Source organism: Budorcas taxicolor, chromosome 11, assembly GCF_023091745.1.
Source record: "Budorcas taxicolor isolate Tak-1 chromosome 11, Takin1.1, whole genome shotgun sequence".
NCBI lineage: Eukaryota > Metazoa > Chordata > Mammalia > Artiodactyla > Bovidae > Budorcas > Budorcas taxicolor.
Window position 1 is genome coordinate 160,214,222 of NC_068920.1, and position 21,178 is coordinate 160,235,399.

General features: G+C 43.2%; 1 protein-coding gene across 2 annotated transcripts in view; it reads left to right on the forward strand.

Annotated features, from left to right (window-relative positions):
• ABL1 (ABL proto-oncogene 1, non-receptor tyrosine kinase) overlaps positions 1–21,178 on the forward strand; it is a 138,907-nt gene that overhangs the window by 72,107 nt on the left and 45,622 nt on the right. Inside the window, exon 1 of one of the 2 annotated variants that reach the window (XM_052649676.1) lies at positions 17,067–17,212. The exons of the other annotated variant lie outside the window; for it this stretch is intronic. Coding sequence (XP_052505636.1) covers positions 17,134–17,212 — 79 coding nt within the window. The 5' untranslated portion in view covers positions 17,067–17,133. Of the gene's footprint in view, positions 1–17,066; positions 17,213–21,178 lie in introns of those variants that run through there. 2 annotated transcript variants of the gene reach the window in all.

Below are 21,178 nucleotides of genomic sequence, written 5' to 3' on the forward strand. Positions count from 1 at the left end.
GTACTTCTGATATATATTCATCTTTGAGTCTTGTAGGTAGAAGGAACAGAGGCAAAGAAACCAAATGGTATAGACTGTTCTCACCCCTCTAGGACCACTCCTTTAGTTCCACTAATGAAATTCTCACCAGCCAAATCAAGTCCAGTAATGCAGTGCCCTCTCTCAGCCCCTGAGGGGTGTTATTCACAGGGAAGCACCAAGCTGGGGCTCTGGCAGTGAGTGGATTCCCTGAAGGAAGAAGGAAATGTTTTTATTACGTTATAATTTACCTATAGTAAAATGTGCCCCTTTTAGAGGTTTGAGTTTTGACAGTGCTCACAGTCATGTACGGCTTCCCTGGCAGCTCAGCAATAACGAATCCGCCTGCAGTGCAGGAGGTGCAGAAGACGCTGGTTCCTGGCTCGATCCCCGGGTCGGGAAGATCCCCTGGGAAGATTCCCCTGGAGTGGGCATGGTAACCCACTCCAGTATTCTTGCCTGGAGAATCCCATGGACAGAGGAACCTGGTGGGCCGCAGTCCACGGGGTTGCACAGAGTCAAACACGGCTGAAGTGACTAAGCCCAGACACACACAGTCATGAAACTACCACCACCCTTGAGATCTAGAACTGCCCCATCACCCAGGCCTCTGGTGCTGGTTCCTCTGGTGGTCAGCATATCCTCCCAGCCCCAGCAAGCACTTTTCAGTGTTGTTTCCTGAAGATGTCTGTTATAGGATATCATACATAGAATTATGAGTCAGAATGCATTCACGGTTCATCTGTGTTGTTCCATGTAATCAACGTGGTTCCTTCCTTTTCATTGCTGAGTAGTGTTCTGTTGTGTGATGGTGTGGCAGTGTGTTTATCCACTCAGCTGTTGAAGGACATTTGAGTTTCCAGTTTTTGATGGTTATGAATAAAGCCACTATACTGTATGTAAATTCACATATCAGTTTTTGTGTGAACTTTAGTTTTCATTTCTCTTGATTAAATAATTAGGAATGGAATCGGTAGGCCATATGTTAAGGGTATGCTTAGCTTTGGAGAAACTGCCAAACTGTTTTACGATGTGAATTTGTTACTTTGCATTCCCCATCAGCAGTTCACACCAGTTGCTCCACATTTTTACCAGCACTTGGCATTTTCTCCCAGTCTTGTCCTTTTCATTCTCTCAAGAGTGTCTTTAGAAGAGCAGAAATTTTTAATTTTTATCAGTTATTTCTCTTAAGGTTTATACTTTTGGTATTGTATCTAAAAAATTTTTGCTGACGCCAAGGTCACAAAGATACTCTTCTAGAAGTTTTATAAGTTTTCATTTAGCATTTATGGTGCATATTGACACACTGGCACAGTGTTCCAGCTCCATTTGTTCAAAAGACCGTCCTATCCCCACTCAACTGCCTTTGTACTGCCTCTGTGGAGAAGCAATTCAACACATACGTGTGGGTCACTTGTATGCTATTTAGTTGATTTCTATATTCTGAAAGGAAATGGTACTGTACTACTGGTTTCTCCACTGGAAAACCTTTCCTGACATCTCTAGGCAGAATGTCTAGGCTCTTCCTGGGTGGGGGAAGATCCCCTGGAGAAGGGATAGGCTACCCACTCTAGTATTCTTGGACTTCCTTGGCTCAGCTGGTAAAGAATCTGCCTGCAATGCAGGAAACCCGGGTTCAATCCCTGGATTGGGAAGCACCCCCTGGAGAAAGGAAAGGCTTCCCACTCCAGTATTCTGGTCTAGAGAATTCTGTGGACTGTATAGTCCCTGGGGTCGCCAAGAGTCAGACACGCCTGAGCAACTTTCACTTCACTTCTAGACAGAATTAGCCACTTCTTCTGGGCTCCTGTAGCTCTTATGCATATACTTATTATTGAAATTTTCTAAACTGAAAGATGGCTCAGTTGGTAAAGAATCCACATTCAGTGCAGGAGACTGCCTGCAATGCAGGAGATCCGGGGTTCGATCCCTGGGTCAGGAGAAGCCCCTGGAGAAGGAAATGCCTACCCACTCCCGTATTCTTGCCTGGACAATCCCACAGACAGAGGAGCCTGGCGGGCTACAGTTCATGGCGTCTCAAGAGTTGGGCATGACTTGGTGACTAAAGCAGCCACAGCCTCTTAATTCCTTGTTTCAGTGTCTGTTCCTCTTTCCCACGTCTCTCTCAAGACCAGCATCTCGAGAAGCCTGGAAGGTGTCTTCTTCCTTTTCATCGTCTTCATCACCGCTGGCTCCATAATGTTTGTTGAATGAGCAGCCCTTTCTCAAATCTCTGATGACAAGTCAAATCTTTGATTAACAAGTAAGAAGAGTTTTATGAGAGCTAAGTCAAGAGTCAGACAAGGATCAAGAAGTGAAGATAAACACCCAGATCTCTTCAAAGCAGGAACTGTCTCTTATTCTAGTTTGATGTGACCTCTGTTTTGCCAGGCATGCATGGGGTGGATCCATTATACTAGGTACAGCTGGGCTATTGGTGGAATCTTGGCTTCGGAGCATGCCGGCTTCTTGAGTCCCTCTTCTTGTGGGATTCCTTCATGCTGGGCTTCAGTCACAGCGGCTTCATTGGGAATACAGTCTTCCCTCAGTACGTCCTTTGAGTTTTGGTTTTGTTTCCTTTTTTGGGGCCGCACTGCAAGGCCTGTGGGATCTTAGTTCCCTGACCAGGAATGGAACCCATGACCCCTCAGTGGAAGCGCAGAACCCTAACCACTGGACCACCAGGGTATTCCCTCCCTTGAGTCGCTTTGGAGATCAGACAAGAAAAAGTAAAGGAGAAGTCTGGACAGTATTGAGAATTATTGACTGATTAACTTTTGCAGTTCCTTTGTTTGTCAGGAACTTCAGACTCATGAAATATTCCTTCCTAATTAATTCCAGGATTTAACTGGTTGCTTCTCCTTGGACTTCGGAAACGTAATATTTACCACCTAGACATTTTTCCTACAATAAATCTTAAATATTCTTAACATTCTGTTCTCAACTAATTTACCATGATTTTCGGTTTCTCTGAGAAGTTTAACAGTTTGGACTGTGTGTCCAGAAGATGAGTGGTGCCAAGGTGCATATTTGGGAACTCAAAAGTTGCATCCCTGCAGGCTCTGTGAAGGTGGAGGCTGGAAGCTGCAAGGACTCGTGAGCATGTCCGAGTGCTTCTTATGAACGGGAGGCATGTTTCTGTGCATTTCAATGTTAGTCTTTGATGCGCCAGGTTGTCTTAATCAGCCTGAGCTGTGCCCCCTACTCCCACCCAGGTCTTAGTCATCCTGGTTGCACATCCAGTCCTCCCCCACACATACACTCCTCAGCCAGGAATATGCCAGGAGACAGGACAGGTAGCAGGGCTGGGTGGAACTGTTTCACATTTACCCTCTGGGAATGGGGCTCTTGTTAGAATCATCTCGAAATGAGATGCTACATACCCACAATGCACAGTGGGTTTTCGGTTCACAGCAGGGAACTGAGCGGCCAGGCTCTCTCACGCTCGCTATGCTCTCCAGTTAGGAAATGGAGTCAAAATCGTAGAACGCATTGCTTGCTTTCTTTTTTATTAACATTTTTTTGAGGTAAGATTTACATGCTATAAAATTTACCATTTTAGTGTACAGTTCAGTGATTTCTAGCAGATTTATAGAGTGTGCAGCCATCACCACAGTCCAGCTTTAGAACATTTCCATCACCCTAAAGAGACGCCCCTGCCGTCAGTCCCACCGCTACCCCCAGGCAACCGGTACATCTGCTTTCTGTGTCTGTAGATTTGCGTTTTCTGCACGTTTCATATAAATGGAATCATACACTATGCGGTCTTTGTGACGGGCTCCTTTCACATCACCATGTGTTTTTGAGGTTCATCTATCTTTTGTGGCTGTTGTTGAGTGGCTCCGCAGTGTCCACCTCTTTTGTGACCTCATGGACTGTAGCCCACCAGGCTCCTCTGTCCATGGGACTTCCCAGGCGAAAATGCTGGAGTGGGTTGCCATTTCTATTGTAGCACCTCATTCGCTTTTGTTACTGAATATTAACTCCATTCTTTGGATATACATTTTGTTTAATTCATCAATCGATGGATATTTGGATTGTTTCCAGTTTTTGACCGTTACGAACAATGCTACTGTGGACATTCATGTGTGGATATGGTTTCATTCCTCTAGGGTAGATTCCTTAATAGTAGAGATTTTTGGGTCTTACAGTAAATTTATGTTTAACTTTTTAAGAAAGTGCCAAAGTATTTTCTGTAGCAGGGCTGTACGATTTTAGGTTCCCACCAGCTGTTCAGTCGCATCTGACTCTTGGCGACCCCATGGACCACAGCATGCCAGGCTTCTAGTTTCCCTACATTCTCACCAGCACTTGGTTTTGTCTGCCTTCTTGATCATAGTTATTTGGGTGGCTGTGAAGAAGTACCCCATTGTGTTTTTAGCTTCCCTTTCTAGAATAACTAATGATGCTCAGCCGCTTTTCACATGCTTATTAGCCATTCATATTTCCTTTTTGGTGACACTCCAGTTAAAAATCTTTGTATCCATTTTTTATTTGGTTTGCTTACTGTCTTATTGAGTGTTGAGTTCTCTGTATTCTGGATGCAAATTCTTTCTCAGATATATCATAGAACACAGAATCTTTTAATCTTCTTCACACCAGTCCTGGAGACTGTGGAAGGTGAAAGGGACAATTGAATACTAGTAATAACAGTTCATGTGTAATATTTGAGTCTTTGCTATGAGCTGGATACTGGACTGTGTCTTTCACAGCGATTTATTTAAAACACTTTCTCATTTTCTACAGGTTATAGGGCAATTTCAAATGCTTGCTCTCTGATTAACAGTTTCTACTAGATAAAGAAAAGAAACAGTTGATTTGGGAAATTCTTAGCTTTATAGGAGTTAGAACTGGTCTTTTAGTATTATGGGAAAGAATAAATGGCTGTTGTACAGACACAGAATATCAGTGGTTTGAACAACTGTATGTTTATTTCTGGCTTCTGGAACAGTCAGGCATTGGCAGTCCTGCATGTGTATGAGGCCTCCACAGACTCTATCTTGTTACTTTTCAGGTGTAGATTCTACTTCATGATCCAAACGGCCACTCCAGCTAGCCTGTCCCCTTGCAGGCAGTGGGAAGTAGGAAATGAGAGGGAAGCTGTTCTCATTCCTTTTAAGAACGTGGCCCAGAAGTTACACGCATCACTTCTGCTCGCCATGTTGCTCAGAGGCTCATTCGTGTCCGACTCTTTGTGACCCCAAGAACTGTAGCCTGCCGGGCTCCTGTCTGTGGGATTCTCCTGGCAAGAATACTAGAGTGGGGTGCCATTTCCTCCTCCAGGAAATCTTCGAACCTACAGCCGCTTGCATCTCCTGCGTTGGTAGGCGGGTTCTTTGCCACTGGCGCCACCTAGCTCTAGCAGAGCGCCACCTCTGCTCCCCATATCATTGGTTAAAACGTCAGTTCTGTCGCTCAGTCGTGTGTCTGACTCTTTGCGACCCCATGGACTGCAGCACGCCAGGCCTCCCTGTCCATCACCAACTCCGAGAGCTTGCTCAAACTGATCTCCATCGAGCTGGTGATGCCATCCAACCATCTCATCCTCTGTCATCCCCTTCTCCTCCCACCTTCAGTCTTTCCCAGCATCAGGGTCTTTTTCAATGAGTCAGTTCTTCACATCAGGTGGCCAGAGTATTGGAGCTTCAGCTTCAGCATGAGTCCTTCCAATGAATATTCAGGGTTGATTTCCTTTAGAATTGACTGGTTGGATCTCCTTGCATTCCAAAGGACTCTCAAGGGTCTTCTTCAACACCACAGTTCAAAAGCATCAATTCTTCGGCACTCAGCTTTCTTTAAAGTCCAGCTCTCACATCCATACATGACTACTTGAAAAACCGTAACTTTGACTAGATGGACCTTTGTTGACAAAGTAATATCTCTGCTTTTAAATATGCTGTCTAAGTTGGTCATAGCTTTTCTTCCAAGGAGCAAGTGTCTTTTAATTTCATGACTGTGGTCACCATCTGCAGTGATTTTGGAGCCCCCAAAATAAAGTCTCTCGCTGTTTCCATTGTTTTCCCATCTATTTGCCACGAAGTGATGGGACCGGATGCCATGATCTTAGTTTTCTGAATGTTGAGTTTTAAGCCAACTTCCACTCTCCTCTTTCACTTTCATCAAGAGGCTCTTTAGTTCTTTTTCACTTTCTGCCATAAGGGTGCTGTCTGCATATCAGATCTGCGTATCTGAGGTTATTGATGTTTCTCCCGGCAATCTTGATTCCAGCTAAAACTTAAGTTACATGGTAATGACTAGGTACAAGAGGGACTAGGGGCCATATGTCCATCTAAAACTTAGAGGTTGAGGGTGAGAGAGGAGAACAGATGTTAGAGGCCATTGTTGGGCTTGGCGGTTCCTATAACTAGTCTGTGTGGGATTCTCATGACCTTTTCATCAAAGAAAGTCTAGTTGATATGCTGTTATTGGCCTAAACCTTTTGGAGGAGTTCATTTTACTCTTGTTTTAGAATTGTTCTTAATGGTGAAGTAGCCATAAATACTAAATATGAATTATTATTACTTAGGGAATGTGACGATACCCTAGTGATCAAATACAGTTCTGGAGCTGCTTGACTGAATATAGATTTTATATAGCAGTGGTAGGAAGGTGGCAGACAAGAGGACACCCTCTGCCAGGTCAGCTTTGTTTTGTAGCTTTTCAAGTGGCTTTTTCCCCTGACAGTGCCGTTTAATGAGCAGTTTCTCCAGTGTTAACTGTAGCTGCTCTTCTCTGGTTAATCTGTAGTTCTGTATTAAAATGCCAGATCTGTCTCTTTAGGAGGAAAAAGAGCAGCAGTGTTCGTTTAGAGATGTCATTGCTTCTCTAAGGACAGCAGTAATTTCTAACAAGTGTAGGGAAGAAATCTTCTGAATCCGTTTGTCCTTTGTATGTTTAAAACCTTGACAACAAAACAAATTGGTACTGAATGTTTGGAAGAAACAAACATTAACGCTCCCTGAGCGTTTCATTTCTAGGTTTTTCAGGCCTTGGTAACAATTATCAAGAAATCCGCTTTCCTGGGTGCAGCTCTGCTGCTGAGAAGGTTTTAATATCAAGGGAGCCCATACTTTCACAGCCCATTTCAGCTGCCCCAGAGATAACTTGGATAAACACGGGCTCCTCCACGTACCTCCTAATCCCTGCTGGGTCTTACACTGTGGGGAGGTTCAGACAACTTGTTTTCTTTCCCTTCTGGCCCTTCTCTCTACACTCCCCTCCAGCTGCCTCCTTCCCCCCACCCCCAAAGTAACGTGATCCCCTAGGCCTGCTCTGCTGCTTTCGCAGATTCTTTTAGTCTTACAGAAAGAGAGGAGAAAAGATTAACCATTGATTTTCCAGTTCAGACGGAACAACACTATAAAAGCCAAAAGCAGTGCTAGTGTTTGAAAATAAAAGGAGTACTGTTTATAAATAACCAGCGCTGGGCTTTTCTTTTTTCAACCAGTTCTACTTAAGTGAGCTTAAATTTACTTTATTATAAAGAAAATAGTTTGAAGCCTTTAGATTTCGGCAACATTGCTCTTTTTTATTTGTCTTGTAGATTTCTCAATCTTTATTCAGTATTCTGACTAAAAACAAACAAGACTTTCCACGATTTAAAATAAAATTCTGTGGCATTTATTTTAAAAGTTAACCAAAATGAAAGGGACAAAGACAATTCATGAAATCATGCGAAACCTCTTTATATTGAATTCAAGCAACTTAGAGTTTAATAAGAATATCCCAAACTATTTCTGTTTAATAACGTATCTGTTTATAATTTAAAGTTATGTGACTGGATTTAAGAATTCAGGCATTGGTTGTTTCTTCACTACCAGCAATATTAAGATTTGAGACCTGTAGCTTGCAACAAATTTTAGATACTTTTTCAGCCTCATATCCTAAAATTAGTCTGTCAGCTCTTGATTATGGGTGCCTCGTGGGCGTCATATAATGGAAAAAGTCTAGCAAGGTAATTCAGAGATCCGGGCTCTTGCCCTGGCTCTGCCACTAACTGGCTATAAGACTTTGTCAGGTTGCTTAACCTGCCTCAGTTGTTTCATCTGTAAAATGGTCAAATGAGACTCTGATTTAAAATGATTAAAGTTTGCAGACCTGTTTTCATTTTTACTACCTCCCCCAAGCCCTACTGGAACAGCAGTAAGATGATTTTTTTTTTTTAAGTGAAAATGTATAAGGACAAAAAGAACCCAGTAAGAAAAGCAGATAAGAAAGGCAAAAATGTTTTTTGAAACTGGAAGGCAGTCAAGAGCGTGGTAATAGGACTTCCCTGGTGGTACGATGGATAAGAATCCACCTGCCAATGCAGGGGACACAGGTTCGATCCCTGGTTGGGGAAGATTCCATGTGCCACAAAGCAGCTAAGCCCCCCAGCCACAACTACTGAGCCCGCACGCTCCAACTATTGAAGCTTTCGTGCTAAAGCCCGTGTTCCACAACAAGAGAAGTTACCACAATGAGAAGTACCACAATGGAGACCTAGCACAGCCAAAAATAAAGGAATAAACTCATTAATAAAAAATAATTAAAGAAATTCATATATATATATTTAAAAAGTTGCAATAGACCTAGCAGAATCAAAGAAACTAAAGCCTAACCTCTTCTGAGAGAGACACTGGTTAGAAGTAAGCCAGTTATAAGAATCTGAGAGGGAAAAAATAAGAAATTGGAGATGAGGCTCTTACCTGAAATCAAGGGTATCAGTGGAAAGCCTGTAAAAGAGTTTTTAGATTCTTCATACCCCTCCCCATCCCTGTACAGCCAGATGACCACTTCTCCTTCCCACTTTCATGAGACGAGAAGTATTATTGAGAAATTGCCCTATAAAGGCTCCAGACTCTGGGGTATTACCCCCAGCAGAGGTGTGGGTACACCATTGGGCTGAAACCGGTGGGGTGGGCAAGAGCAGATTCTCTTTTGAGTCTGCATACTGAATAATGAGATTCTCCAGCCTGCTTCCTAACAGAGAAGAGATGGAAAGAATCCTTTCTAGAAAAAAAAAACAAAACCAAAACTGAATGGTCTCAGAGAAAAGCCGACTTGGGCATTCTCTTGATGGAAAAGCAAGCTCACCACCTCCCTTCATCTAAGTCCACATGTTGCGCCCTTTCTGTGTGCACTTTTTAGCTCCTCCCCCATGTATAATGAATGGACAGCCAAATTAAAAGTGCATGATAGATAAAGGGTAAAAGAAATTCACAGAGAAAGGGAACACAGTGGGAATAAAGACAATGTAGGAAACAGAAGAAGAGTTCAGAAGAACTGTACAGGAGGCTTGGAAAATAGTTGCTCTCAGAAAGCAAAGTATATAGCAAAGACTCAGACAACAAAACAGAACAGGTAAGAAGGTTAGAAGCTCAGTCCCAGGGCTTTAGTAGCCATCTGGCAGAACTTCCAGAAAGAGACACCTGAGAGCAAATGGAGGAGAATTTATGAAACAGTATATATCAGAAAAATTTCAGAACTTAATGAAGTGAGTATTTTCTGGAGTTCAGTGACTTAAATCTTTGAATTGGACTGGCTCCCTGAGTGCACGGTATAACATATGAAAAAAGACTCACTCCAAGCCATCTCATTGTAAAATCTCAAAACACTGAGAATATTAGAAGATCTTAAAAGCTTCCAAAGACAAAAGCAGGTGATATATAAAAGATCAGGACTCAGAGTGGATTTATATTTCTAAACAACAGAACTGAGGACTAGAAGATAGCAGAGAGATAGATACCTTCAAAATTAAGCAGGGAAAATGATTTTCAACCTACAATTTTATACCCAGCCAAACTCACTGGAATGGAAAGGCATTTTTTTCAAATATGCACCTCTCCCCACCCCCAGGAAGCTACTGAATGGTGAATTCCAGCCACACGAGGATGTGAGTCAATAAATAGGACTGAGGCTATTTTAAATGTTTTGTAATATTTGGAAAAAATACTATTAGTTGTTTAACAGATATTTGAAATGTTTGGGGAAAAAACAGTAATAGGTATACAGAAAACTAATCAAATGAAGAAAATCAAGGCAATTATTAGGTTGGTGCAAACATAACTGTGGTTTTGGACTGTGAATTTTAAATCATAAATATACATCTTTATTAATCAAGAGAAACTGTTACAATCAACACATTTTTTTCCAATGGGAAATAAATTTGTTTATTCTTTTAGCATAAAAATCTGTGCTTCGGCATTTGACGAACTCTTGGAAAGCATTTTCTGCCTCCTGCTGGTTGTGGCAGCATTTTCCCTGCAAAAAGTTGTCAAGATGCTTGAAGAGGTGGTAGTCCATTGGCAAGAGGTCAGGTGAACATGGCAAAACTTCACAGCCCAACTCTTTCAACTTTTGAAGGATTGGTTGTGCCATGTGCGGTTGGACATTGTCATGGAGAAAAAGTGGCTTCTTTCTGTTGACCAATGCCAGCTGCAGGCAATGCAGTTTTGGTGCATCTCATCGATTTGCTGAGCGTGCTTCTCAGATGTAATAGTTTCGCTGGGATTCAGAAAGCTGTGGTGGATCAGACGGGCAGCAGACCACCAAACAATGACCGTGACCTTTTTTCAGGTGTGAGTTTGCTTCGGGAAGTGCTTTGGAGTTTCTCAGTCCAGCGACTGAGCTGGCCATTGCTGGTTGTCGTATAAAATCCACTTTTCATCGCACATAGAATAAGAGAAGCCAACACTTCAAAACGATTATTTTTTTTTTTGATCTGCAGTCAGCCCATGAGACACCCACTTACCGAGCTTTTTCACCTTTCTAGTTTGTTTCAAATGCCGAATAACCTTAGGTAGAATGGTCAATGTTGAGTTCTTCAGCAACTTCTCATGTAGTTGTAAGAGGATCAGCTTCGATGATGGCTCTCAATTGCTTGTTGTCAACTTCCGATGGCTGGCCAGTAGGCTCTTCATCTTCAAGGCTTTCATCTCCTTTGCAAAACTTCTTTAACCACCACTGCACTATTTGTTCTTTAGCAGTTCCTGGGCCAAATGCATTGTTGATGTTGCGAATTGTCTCTGCTGCTTTATGACCCATTTTGAGCTCGAATAAGAAAAATCACCCGAATTTGCTTTTTGTCTAAGTTATTTCTGTAGTCTAAGATAAAATTTGCAGCAAGTAATAAGTCATTAGCCCAAAAAAAAAAAGTGAGAAGTGCACATTAAAATGATGTATAAAATAACCACATTTATTTAAGAATGTATTCCAGTATCAAATGGCAAAGTTAACAGTGCAAAACTGCAATTAGTTTTGCAACCTAATAATATCTCCAGGATAAACAAAGTTATATAATAAAGGAAACATTCACAGTATATTATTGGTGGAGCAATGAACAATATTTATGTCATCGCAATAATGATCAACACTGACCGTTGTTGATTTAACCAAAAATTGTGATTGTATTGTTATGGGAGATTGGAGATGGTGATAGCATGGTACTACTATAACCAGTTAATATAGCATGTGGAAAGTTGATGAATCCAGAAACAACAATATGAGGATATTAAGAATCTGAAGAAGGCTGCCTTTGGAGAAACAGACAAGGGGATGGAGTCAGGGGACTTCTGATTTTATTGGATGACTTTTTAACCATGTTTTTAACCATGTACTTTTATTACTTTGATTAAAAATAAAAATAAGACTATTTAGGGCATACCAACAATACTAGTTTCCTCTGGGAGAAAAATCGCTTAGTAGTAATGTTTGACTTGTCAATTATAAAAATATAGTAAAATCTTTCTAGAATGAGATTTTCTAGAAAGTGGAGGTAATTACCCTAAAGCGGTTCAGATGAGCCTCTCCACCCCGCCCCCGTTGAGAATTGTAGGTCTGGAACTACCAAAAGGAGGAAAACAACAATCAGTGTTTTGCGAAAGACCGAACTATGGGTAGACGGCACGTCAGGTTCTCTAGTTCTGGGCCTGAAATAGACTTTCACTAAAGATGTGCGGTGTGGAGTTTGTGTTTTGCCACCAAGCTGTGGTTGTAAGACTTTGTCTTTAGAAGTTAAAGACAGGACTCTCTGTGACATTTGAACCCTGGTTGCTACTCTTACCCCATAACTAGTGTTTCTTTCCCTTAATAAAATAAGTTGATTTCCTTGTCCCTTGGAAAACCTCCAGACTGCTTTCACTCCCTCGGACTGTGTTTTCTGGAATCATTTTCACGTATCACATTTGTTAATTTTAGCTCTTGACTTGGTCCCAGTAAGACTTAGGCAGGAACACAGAACATCACCTGATACAGTAAGAGTCCTCTTTTGGAAATGAAAATACTGTTCACTGAGCACCTTCTCTGCATGGGGCACTTTTCATACACTATTTCTAATTGTCATCACCCAGCGAGATGGCTCCTCTTAAGACCACCCCACAGTTTTACAGACTAGAAAACTGAGTCACTTGGCTTTGCCACCACAGTGAGTGGAAAATCTGGGACTGAGAATAAGGTCGTGTGATGTCATAGCTCTTTCAGCCTCACTGCATGGCCTCCCGTCTCACCTGGTTCCCCCACACCAGAGTACCTGGACCTTTGTGACACTTGACCAATAAACAGTGTTATCTCACTGAAAATCTATGATACTTAAAGAGATGCATGCATGCCCTTTATTTAGGGGCAAAAGTAGGTATGGTTGATATGTTCTTCTAAGCCACATTTTCCTGTGGATTGGACCCATCACTTGGGAGCCTGGCAGGCTCTCACTGGACAGTGTCTGCACATCAGAGGATGTAGTCTCTGTTGGCATGTGAAATAGTGAAATAGCAAGCATGTACATACCTCAAGATCTTTGCTCTTTCCTCCTAAAGTTATTAACTGGGCTGGAAACAGGGAAGGGATCAGTCAGATCTGGGATCATTTGGTCCTGGGGGTCCCAAAGCAGGCACCATATCAGATTTCATGTCTCCCTTAAATCCCTATCCCCATCCTGCTGTTCCCAGGTAGAGCTTCCACATCCCGCCTCCAGCATCCATATCCTGCTTTCTTCCCTGGAGCAACTTCTCTGGTGGGCCCTTGCCTATCCACGCCCCGCCCCCCGCAACTACTTTAGGAAAAAAAAAGAACTGAACTCCAGACTTTAAAAAAGTTCATTCTTTATCCAAAATTTTCAGAGAAAAGTCCTCTTTTGGTAACTTGTTTTCAGTTCAGTTCAGTCGCTCAGTCGTGTCCTACTCTTTGCGACCCCATGAATCGCAGCACACCAGGCCTCCCTGTCCATCGCCACCTCCCGGAGCTCACTCAAACTCATGTCCCTCGAGTCGGTGATGCCATCCAGCCATCTCATCCTCTGTCATCCCCTTCTCCTCCTGCCCCCAATCCCTGCCAGCATCAGAGTCTTTTCCAGTGAGTCAGCTCTTCGAATGAGGTGGCCAAAGTATTGGAGTTTCAGCATCAGTCCTTCCAATGAACACCCAGGACTGATCCCCTTTAGAATGGACTGGTTGGATCTCCTTGCAGTCCAAGGGACTCTCGAGAGTCTTCTCCAACACCACAGTTCAAAAGCATCAATTCTTCAGTGCTCAGTTTTCTCCACAGTCCCAACTCTTCACATCCGTACATGACCACTGGAAAAATCATAGCCTTGTCTAGACGGACCTTTGTTGACAAAGTAACTTGTTTTAGAGTTATACAATTTCTTAAATGCAGAAACTGCTTTCAGATGAATAAATTTTAGAAATATCCATCCCTATTTGTCCTATTTCCAGGGAAAACAAGGAGGAGCTCTTCCTTCTTCCAAAACAATGGTTGTCAAACTTACGTATGCACGCACATCATCTTCAGATCATGTTAAGATACCACCATTGCATATATTCTGATTGTGTAAGTCTAGACTGGAGAGCAAGAGTCTGCATTTTAAACAAGCATCCCAGGCAATTCAAAATAGGTTGTCCATGGACCGTGCTTTTAGAAACACAGCGCAGATCACATATTTTAATGTAAGTAAGCAAAGAGTCGGACACGACTGACCAACTGAACTGAACTGAAGGACCTTTATTCTTTCTCATTATTCTGAATATATTTTAAAATATTCTTAAATAGTTCTAATTCCATCAGCTGTTTCAAGACATTTTTCAATAGTTAATGATTTTTATTTCATCCTCTGGCTTTGCTACAATTATCCACCTTTCACTTAAATTACAAATTATGTCCATTTTGGAAAGTTCAAGGGCTTTAGACCTTACTAATTCCTAACTATGTGAACCTGGACAGACTGTTAACCTGTCCCTGTGCCTGCTTACCCCTCAGTTTCTTTACCTGTGAAATGGAGTTAAACTATAGAAAATCCATAGGATTGTTGGAAGGTTTGTGCCTGGCACATATTAAAAGGTTATTCCTTTCCCAAACTGAGTACAATGTAGCAAACAAGTTACTTCACAATCTTTTAGATTTGTTTTCCTTTAAAAAAAAAAAGTTAATGGCCTTTAGGCTTAAGATTACTTAGAGGAATGCTTCTTGGGCTTCTGTTCTAGTAAGGAGACTGGAGCTCTCCTATCTGCTTGTAGCAGAATGTTTTTTGTACTTGTGAGTGAGTTTCAAAAGCATCAAAAGCTAGATCTGGAAAGAATAGTTCTAGTTTAATTTGGTAGTGGGGAGCTTGGCAATATTTTCAGTGTTCATTGCTGCTAATTCAGAGTGTCTTCCCAGACCTGTTGATGTATGGTTTTATAACTATTTTAAAAGATCTGGACACAGTTTATAAGCATTACTCATTTTAAGATGTTTTAAAGGGATAAGTTCATTTTAGACTCAAGAGCAGAATATTAGTAATAGTCATTAACTTTTTAAAATAAACTTACATCTTAATATAAAATATAGCACATGCAAATATCTGGACCTGTATTAATTGATAGAATTCAAGGATATGGTTAAAATTGCAAAAATGCCTACTGTTCTTGTCTTTAAGGTGCCTATTTGAATATAGCCCATCACATTACATCTGAAATGCTATATATTGACGGACTTTATTATAGTCTGATCCAAAGCCCTTGAACTTTCTAAAAGGTACCAACACAGTAGTTTTCAGCTTATTTGTATTGGTGGCACCCTTTGGGATTTTATTTTTGGCATTATACTTGGAGGTTGAAAGGTTCAAGTAACAGTTGGCCGTCATTATACACGGGCTGTTTGACAGAATGATAGTGTCTCCCAGCATCTATCAACAGATGGCATCCACAGTCACTTGTCACCTCATAGCCCTGTGGCCCTGTGTCTCCAGGCAATGGGAAGTGCTGTGTCTTCTTAGCTGCTCATGAGGTCTGACCTGGTACCACAACACAAACCACAGGTCACTTAGACATTTTGTATATGAATCAGAATTTGACAGGACATCTCTGAAAAATTAATGTGGCTGAGAAACACTGTGATACACACTAGTCACATCTAGTCCAACCTTGAACTGTCAGGTTTTGGCAGACCTGAGTGAAGGTCTTGTTACTTAGCCATTCCTAGTATAGTGAAGATACCCAGGATTTTGTCATTACAGGATAGGTTGGACCACAGCTTTGCCTCTGGGACTGATGACTGTAGCATGGTAACCTTAGTTATTTAGCCAAAGATAAAGATATATGTAGCTTTAATTTACTTGGGATTTATTTTTGGTGAGAAGGGACTACATAATCCACTGGTTAGGAGCCTGATCCTTGGAGCCAGGCAGACCTGGGGGTAGTCCAGCTCAGACTTTGGGCAAGGTGTTTGACTCGTCTGAATTTCAGATTTTCACCGGAAGAATCAGGATGAATTCTGTTTTCCGTACAGAATAGTTGTGCACAGGTAATGATTGGACGGTGTTTCTCACAGGAGTCTGACTCATAGTAGAATCTCAGTACCCCTCAGCTCTTAGTATTCCTGGACGCTATGATGTATACTAACTTGATTTTTCTCCCTGTTGCAATTTAGTTATCTAACACTGTTTAAACTTCTCCTTCCTATACTTACTGAAACGTTTCCAATTTTGTTAAATTATTTGGTATGTCTGGATTCATATTCCACTGATGTAGATTTCCCGTTTGGTGCCAAGTCACACATTATTGTTATTTTTTATGTTGTTATATGTGATGATATTGTCTATTGGAGCCAAGCACAGCAGTGAGTGAAAGTAGCTCAGTCGTGTCTGATTCTTTGCGACCCATGGACTGTATAGTCCATGGGATTCTCCAGGACAGAACACTGGAGTGGGTAGCCTTATCCCTTCTCCAGGGGGGAAATGGGTTTTAAATAATGTTTTCCCCTCCCCCAATGGCACACACCAAACAAGAGAAAGAAAAATGAGGCTTCTTAAAGAAGGGGTGCAGGCCATGCCCCTCATCAGGGGGAGACTCAACTCTCTTTATTAATAATCAGACATTGTGTTTGACCTCACACGTCGACCTTTGTCTCCTGGTCTGGATGTATGACTTGACAAATGTGTTGCAAACTTGCGTAGTACTGCGGGTTGCAGCTCTCTGATTACTCACTCCTCAGACATCCACTGAGTTGGCCTTAATCACAGTAAGCTCACCGAATAGAAATGAGACCAGTATTGATAACTGCAGAGGAATCTGCCTTATTCACCAACAGTCAGGGGACACGGGGTTGGCCGGGGCACCGCGCCCGGTGCAACTCGCTGGGCCTTCAGCGGTGCAGTTGGGGGTTGGCGGGGGTGGGATCTCCTCCCAGAGATGCAGGAGGTTCCTAAAAGTGATGCTGAGCAGGCCCGCCCTCCCCCGCCTTGCCTGCCATAGTTGCTGGTGTCTTTTCTTGGGGCGTCAGGACAGGACTTCGAAACTCGGAGAACCAAGACGTGCCGCGCTTAAAATCGCCATCCCGCCGCTTTCCTTAACGTCGAAACCCGCGAGGCGTCGGTTTTGGACGGCGGCCCGGGCCGGGCGGAACACGCGGCAGCCCTTGGGTGCGGGCGCGGCGCGCAGAGGGTTAAGGCGGCGGGGGCGGGCCCCGCGGGGCCGGGCTCTGGGCCCCTTTGTTAACAGGCGCGTCCGGAGCCGAGACCGGGAGCGGCCGCGGGCGCGGGGCGGCGGGGCAGGCGGCATGGCGGGGCCGCGGGGGCCCGGGGCGGCGCGCGGGGCGAGCCGGGCCTGAGCCCGCCGCGGAGGGCAGCCCGGGGCGCGGGCTCCCCGACGCCTCCGGCGCGCCAAGATGTTGGAGATCTGCCTGAAGTTGGTGGGCTGCAAATCCAAGAAGGGGCTCTCGTCCTCCTCCAGCTGCTACCTGGAAGGTGAGCTCGGGGGAACGGGCCGAGGATGGCCGCGTGTCCGCCGCCTGGCCGGCCCGCCTTCCTAGGCCTCGCCCGGCCGCGCGCGCGCGCTCCCTCGGCGCCCGCCCTCTCCCCCTCTCCCCTCTGCCTTCCTCCTTCGCCCTCTCCCGCTCTCCGCTTCCTTCGCCCGCCCCTGGCGCCGCCGCCAGCGCGGAGGGTGCGGGGCGCCGGGCCCCCTCCACCCCACCCCACCCCCGCGCGCACCCCAGGGGTGTCGGAGGAGCCCACACCGGGAGGGCCAAGTCGCGGGGCCCTCACGCCTGCAGGGTCTCCCCGAGAAAGTTTGAGAAAGCGAAGCGTACAAGGCCCAAAGGGCCTCGTGAGCCCACGTCGTGGAATTTCCACCGCTAATTGGGAATTACGCGTCCAAAAGGTCGACCCGTGTTTGTGAAACAGACGATTTTCATTAAAGTCTCGTGGACAAAAGGGAACACGGCTCTACCATTTATGGATACAGAATTTGAAGTGATCTTTCTACACCATTCCTCCCCCCAACACACACACACACACACACACACTCCATCTTATCTACGGACCACGAAGAGGTGGTAAGAATTCTTAAGACTTATGCGGGGAGAAAAGAGAAGTTCCACCGCATTTTATGAAGATTTTGAATGAGTCCAGGGCACTTGGAGGAGGGTCAGCTCGTGTTAAGTTCCTTTCGTAAAGCCTCAGAGCCCGGGCGGTTCACTTTTTTCCTCTTCCCATTCTACTCCCCTTTTCTTCTCTAATCCCCCCTCCCCCCCCCAACCCCGCCCCTTTTTCCCTTTTCCTGTGTGTCTTTGTTTTCTGTCCTGGTAAGGTGACAACTGGAAAAAAAAAAAAAAACAATTGACTATGATGAGTGGCCTTCATTTTGTAGCTTCAGGATGAAGCGGAAATTTATCTAACTTGAGGACTCGTGGCCCCAGACTATTGGCTTTCAGCAGAAAAGTTAATTGTACTTTAGGGATGTAAATCTGCTTGCATTTGTCTGTCCTTTTTATTTAAGACTTAAAACAGGAGTAGAAATGTAAAGCTCCTTTTAGAACAAGTAGTAGAATTCCGGCTGCTGGAGTGCCATCGGAGTTGTAACGTTTTTCTCTTTAAAATGAAGGAGAAATGAACAGGAGGCCTCCTTCATTGTCTCACCTACTTTTCTTTTCTCTCCAACTTTTTGACCCAAGGGTCTGCATGAAGTCACAAGCGCAGCTCAAACCATAAACACCAGTGGTACAGACGAAATCAGTTGCCCCTTCTTGCCATGAGACGTGTATATTGGCCGCCTGGGAGAAGGCGCAACTAGATGGAGTGGGCTCACAAGATCTAGCGTTTAGAGGGAGAAGATGGTTTATTTGTCCCTAGAAGTTGGCATGTGAGCCTCCAAAATCATCTTCAGTTAATATGTTGCTTATTTTCCAAGTTGCTCAGAATTCTGAGCACATTCTCATTTACATCTGTAACGAGTTAGTGTTAGGCATCACCATCCATTTTGCAGATGATGCTTCAGGCAGAGTAGATGAATGGACTTTTGTAGCCGCAGAGATGGAGGAAGGTTTAGGTCGCAGCATTGTTGTGACATTGTTTTGTATTCCCTGGAGGTAAACAGTAGATTTAGTTCCTACCTGGATGGTTTAATTATGGTTTGGTTTTTTTTTTTTTTTTTTGGAGGTGAGGGTTTACAAAATCTGATGTGTCTTGAAATGACGTTGACTCTCAAGTTTAAAGAAAAAAATCCAGATTACAGCAGACTACCTGGCATTAAGTCTCCATCTAGGAAAGTATCACTCTAGGAATTCTTTTCTGTTACTGAGTTTTCCTTCTTTCATTGTTATGTTTAATTGGAGAAGGTAAATGAAATCATTGTTTTGTAGTTGAAGGAATTTAACAGACCTAAGTGATCTTTTCTTAAAGACTGGATGTGCTCTTAGCTGCTTGGGAAAAATATTTCTAACATCTGGATAAGTAATCCAGCCTTTTTGTTTTTACCGACATCCTAAATCAGTCAGTGTTTATTGACACACACTGGGGGCCCAGGTGTCCCAAGTGCCCGAGAAAATCGAATATGATCAAGTTTTCCATTGAGAGAGTAAGTTAAGCCATATATGCAACTTGATCATGCATCTATTGCGATTTAGGCCTAGCTGCCAAAGCAACAATTATTAAATGCTTACTGTATTCTAAGCACTGTTTGAGCATACTATGTGATTTTATTTGCTTATTTCTCATGATAGCCCTTTGGTTACTTCCATTTTATAGATGAAGAAAACTTGACGCATCTGAAAGTTAGAAAGCTCGTCTAAGGTCACAGAGCCCACAAGTGGTGGTGCCAGGACGTGAACCCTTACTGTCTGGCCCCAAAGAGCCCAGATTTAGCCACTATATGCTTTACCAGCTATGACTGTTCATCTCCTTTGGAACTCTCTGTGGATGTTAAAATAGTATCTTCAGAAACACTCTAAAGCTTGAAACAGGGATTTTTTTTTCTTTCTAATACTGATTAAAAATGACTACTTTTAGCAGTAAAATTTAAAATGCTTACATATTTATTAGAATATCTGTACATCATTAAAAAATTCTCAAAGGTTAGTGAGAAGAAATTCTGTTCTTCATCCAGAAACCTCACTTGAGTTTCTTGTGTATCCTTCTAGAAACATTTTATGCATATATAGGCATTTATAGCATTTAACTTCCATGTTCCAGCTTTGCAAAAATGTATGTTTATAGGTGTATCTGTCCTTTATGGCCATATTGAACTTTACGATCTTAGGTCTACTTCAAGCACGAATTTTCTGATTAGTTTCTTCTCTCTTCTAGAGGTGTGAAAGAATCATGAACATTCGCCAGTTGAATTCTCCCCCCCACCACAGTTTACTTTGACTTGTTCGTGTGTTTGTGTTTGCATACACTGTGCATGAATCTTACATGTGGACGTGTTCTGTGAAGTGAACTCTTTGTGAACTGTCAGCATTTATTTTAAGGGCCCACTTTGAAACGCTTCTATTCAGCAGTTAGCTTTCTGGTGGAGGCTTTGTGTGGTGCCAGCCACACAGATACACTTTTAGAACTCCTGCCTCACAGAAGCTCATGCTCTCTTTCTAAATACTCTCTTCTGAGGTCATCAAATACTTCCCTTGTTTAGTAACAAAGAAAAATCTGAAGCTCTTTCTGTAACCAAATAGAAAGCCAGTCAGTCCTTTTCATTTGAGGGTTCCATTGACATTGTTGAGCATCAATGAGGTGACAGTTCTTTGGCACCAAGCACTTCATAGACATCCTCACTTCATTCTCATACTGACGCTATGAGGTTTCTAGAGAGGAGGAGGAAGAAGGGCCCCAGTTCTGTTGGGTAGGAAAAACATTTGAATTTGGAGTCAGGCGAACCCAAGTTTTCTTCATGTCTCAACTCTTCTGCCTTCTTACCTCCAAGACCGAGGGAACAAACATTCTCTGGCCAGCCCACCTTCAAGGATTGTTTCTGAGGATCCAGGAGATGAGTCACAGGAAAGCTTTGAGACCAATGAAGTGCTAAGTGTATGTATTTATACTGATGTGAGGCTCCTTTGGGATGTCCTTAAATCCAGGCAGTATTATGGCTAGAATGTTGCCGAGGTCCTGTTCTCCTGGGAAGCACACAACTCCCAAGCCAGCCCGCCTGGCCCAGATGTCAGCCATCCTGCCAGTGAAGTGACTGTGGCATGTTGCTCTCTGAGCCTCGGTGTTCTCATTTCTAATAAGGCTCATCGTAGTCCCTGCCTTCTTGAGTTGGGAGATGCACATCAGACATTTCATTTAAACTGTTTAGCACAGAGCAAGATGTTAGCAAATGTTAGCTGTTGTTAATTTAAATATTTCACCGTCTAAAATGTTGGCATTGCCAGTTGCTGTAATGGCTGAAGTGTGATGATAGAATTTGAACTAAACCCACCCATAGTTCTTCTTGTTAAA